The 4256-nt window shown below is 38.4% G+C and overlaps 1 protein-coding gene across 1 annotated transcript; it reads right to left on the reverse strand.

The window, feature by feature from the left end:
- Window positions 1–1199: 1199 nt before the first annotated feature.
- LOC110453205 (rhodopsin-like) lies at window positions 1200–2021 on the reverse strand (the record flags this gene model as incomplete). Its single annotated transcript, XM_021502058.1, has 1 exon — window positions 1200–2021. A coding segment is annotated over exon 1 (648 nt), but the record flags the coding sequence as incomplete, so codon positions are not given.
- Between the last annotated feature and the right edge of the window lie 2235 nt (window positions 2022–4256).

The raw sequence follows: 4256 nt of genomic DNA on the forward strand, positions 1-4256 counted from the left end.
CCTAGGTCAAGGAAACTAATTTTATTTCAAAGAAATAAACCAATTCAGGCAAAACAATGTAAATTTATTCAGTATTTGAAGAAACATGAAAAAATCAGTCACAGAAATACCAAAGAAAAGTCAAGATGCATGGCAGGAAAATTTTACATGCAAACATTCCCAAAGAATCCTGGTGTAAGGTTTATTCAATTCCGAGATATGTTACAAATGACACTAAACTTTTCAGTTCAAACTCTTTCATAGAATTCGTTATACTCATACAAAATTAATGCAATATGTAAATTGAGTGAAACAGAAAGATGCACATTCTGTGGTGAGGGAAGAGAAACATTAATACATTTACTATGGGAATGTTGTCATGTACAATCTCTTTGGTCATTCTTTATGTATCTCTTGAGGTCACAATATGAAATAGACTTATCAAGAGACCCAGTAATCATGTTGTTTGGGTATATTGTGCAAATTAAGGAGGTAAACCCCTACAATTACTGAATGGAAAACTTAAATGTTATTTTTTTTATAAAAAAGTAGAAGAGTGTGGACTTGATACATATTCAAATAGAAAACAAATTATGGTTAATCAAAATGGAATTTCATTGACAGAATGCTAATTTTTTTTTGGATACAATCTCGAGAGTGAAATCACTCATCAAATATGTTAAAATTATTGTAGCAATGTAGCAGTATGAATTTTTAAATTTGTATTTGTTGTAATTAATTTTCATAGGTGCAAGTTCTGTTCAAAGATGTGGATAACATACGCACAGAGGCCTTTTATTATTCTTACTGATATTACATATTCTTGTATATTTTGAATGTGACAACAAAAAATTGAATATTTGTTTTTTAAAAAGAATATATTCATATCTACACATTGTAGATATCGTGTTTTTGTTTGTTTTATGTCATGCAGAAATTATATATCGTTTTAACAATGTTATTACCACTCACTCTTTGTAAAAGCATATCATGCTCCTTAAAATTCCATTTTAAATGTGGTTTGTCTCAGTAAATGTCCATGTATCCTATTCTATATATATGCGTTTTTTTATCTACCAGCATTGGATTTGTATGCCATACTAGAAATGTTTTATCTCGTATATGCGTTAAGCTGACAAATCATTTTACATCAACACACATAAACACGATTAATGGTATAATGCAACTGGATAAAACTTAAAAAAGGACTGGAAACTTACCGTCATGTAGACACCGTAGTAACTGAACATGATCAAGACGAAAGGACCAACGAAGCAGAAGATGAAAATACTTAAAATATAGCTCTGTATCGATGGATCGTTCGGCTCAAATGACACACCACAAGAAACCCCTGAGTCCTCAAGTCTGTAATAGTTCCAACCAAAGAACGGCGTGGCAGACCAGAAAAGTCCCCCCATCCAACAGGCGGTGATAGACAGAGCGGCGACTCCATGATTGATCTTGTTGGCCTGAAGTGGTTTGGCGATGACTATGTACCTGTCTAAAGATATGGCGCAAAGTAGATACAAGTCTGTTAACCCTAAAACATACACTAAGAACCCTTCAATTGTACAAATTAGGTCACCGTGTATCCAACGCTTATTGTAGGACGCAGAGGCAGCGAAAAGACAGATCGAGGACATCGCCAAATCGTCCACCGCAAGCGCCATCACGAACATGTTTGTCGCGGTACGCAGATTTTTATTCTTGAAGAATACAAGCAAGGCGCTGCCATTAAAGAATGACCCCAAGATCCAAGTAAAAAACAATATCACGGCAAACATATTGTAGTATATATCAGGGATGTAGTACTCCTCCTCCGGATCCAAGGTCAAAGATGACCCGTTGGTTGTGTTATTGCCCTCCATATTAAATACGTAGGACTACAAACAATGTCACGTTGATTCTGACTTGTGTTCAGTGTTCTTTAATATGTGTAAAAATTCACAACTTGTTCCAGCACTGATTATATGAATTCATATGACAATCCCTAAACTGGGAAACTTGTATGCAATCTGTTCCGAACGCTACGAGTTGTTTGCCGTTTGGTATGTCTCGATTACAGCGTATATCAGTGCGCCAGTATGCTTAAATAACTTGGTCCTTTGCCCCTCCCTCGGCAATGTGCCAATATTTGTTTGATTACATTTCCTGGACAACCAATGGAACACAGCTATATATAGCATATCAATAACCGTATAAGAGAAGTGAGGAAGTTGTTCGTGTTGTTGGCAATGTGCTGATTACGTTGATGGGTTTACCGCTATTCGCACCATACCCAATCTGGTTTGATAGTGTCACGGCATCTATTAAAACAATACCGAAGCCCAGAGAAGCTTCACGGTTTAACTTCTGGGACAATCCCGGTAAAACAACGGCATTGACGCCCAAGGAAGATTGCTTGCTCCACTTATTGGACGGTATTTTAGTTGCAACGGAAGTAATGCCATCAAAAATTCAATTGGGCACCTCAAATGACAATCCCCGTAAATTTGGGAGAACAAGTTCTCAGACAATATTCACTAGAAAACGTTATGTACAAAAAGATAAACAACGTGATGTATGTGACAATACCGTTTAAGACGGCTCCATTTTACTCAACATTTCCGATGTCCGGTGTAGGTTGACAGAACGACAGAACGGCCTCTCGTTGATACAACAGTACCGACACCCGGGTACGCTATGCTGATCTTAACGATGATCCTACTAATACGACAGTACTAATACCAGGGTAAGCTATGCTGATCTTAACGATGATCCTATTACTATGACAGTACTAACACCCGGGTAAGCTATGCTGATCTTAACGATGATCCTATTAATACGACAGTACTAACACCCGGATAAGCTATGCTGATCTTGACGATGATCCTATTAATACGACAGTACTAACACCCGGATAAGCTTTGATGATCTTGACGATGATCAAATTAATACAACAGTACCGATAGTAAGCTATACTGATCTTGAGGACGATCCTATTAATACAACAGTTATAACACCCGGATAATCTACGTTGATCTTGACGAAGATCTTATTAATACATCAGTAGCGATATCCCGGTAAGCTTTGCCGATCTTGACGATAATCCTATTAATACAACAGTACCGACACCACGGTAAGCTTTGCTGATCTTGAGGGCGATCTAATTAATCCAAAAGTACCGACACCCGGGTAAGCATTGCTGATCGTGAGGACGATCCTATTAATACAACAGTACCGACCCCCGGGTAAGCTACGCTGATCTTGAGAACGATCCTATTAATACAACAGATATAACACCTGGGTAAGCTACGCTGTTCTTGACGACGATCTTATTAATACAACAGTACCGACACCCGGGTAAGATATGCTGATCTTGAGTAAGATCATATTAATACAACAGTACCGAAACCCAGGTTAGAAACGCTGATCGTGAGGACGATCCTATTAATACAAAAGTACCGACACCCGGGTAAGCTACGCTAATCTTGCGGACGATCGTATTAATACAACAGTTATAACACCTGGGTAAGCTACGCTGTTATTGACGACGATCTTATTAAAACAACAGTACCGACACCCGGGTAAGCTATGCTGATCTTGAGTAAGATCTTATTAATACAACAGTACTTATACCGGGATAAGCTATTCTGATTTTGAGAAAGATCCAAATAAATACAACTGTACCAATTATCGGGTTAACTATGCTGATCTTGAGGACGATCCAATTAATTTAACAGTACCGACACGCAGGCTAGTTATGCTGATCTTGGGGACGATCAAATTAATAAAACAGTACCGACACCAAGGCTAGCTATGCTGATCTTTAGGACGAACCTTTTAATACAACAGTTCCGAGACCCGGGTAAGCTACGCTGTTCTTGACGACGATCTTATTAATACAACAGTACCGACACCCAGGCTAGCTCTGCTGATCTTGAGGACGATCCTATTAATACAACAGTACCTACACCGGGGTGAGCTATGCTGATCTTGAGGACGATGCTATTAATACAACAGTACCTACACCGGGTTGAGCTATGCTGATATTGAGGACGATCCTATTAATACAACAGTACCGACACCCGGGTAAGCTACGCTGATCTTGAGGACAATCATATTAATACAACAGTACCGACAACGGGGCAAGCTATGCTAATATTGAGGTAGATCAAATTAATACAACAGTACCAATAATCGGGTTACTTACGCTGATCTTGAAGATGATAACATTGATACAACAGTAGCGATACCCGTGTAAGCTTTGCTGATCTTGAGGACGATCCTATTAATAC

This window comes from Mizuhopecten yessoensis, unplaced genomic scaffold (assembly GCF_002113885.1).
Source record: "Mizuhopecten yessoensis strain PY_sf001 unplaced genomic scaffold, ASM211388v2 scaffold7195, whole genome shotgun sequence".
Taxonomy (NCBI): Eukaryota; Metazoa; Mollusca; class Bivalvia; order Pectinida; family Pectinidae; genus Mizuhopecten; species Mizuhopecten yessoensis.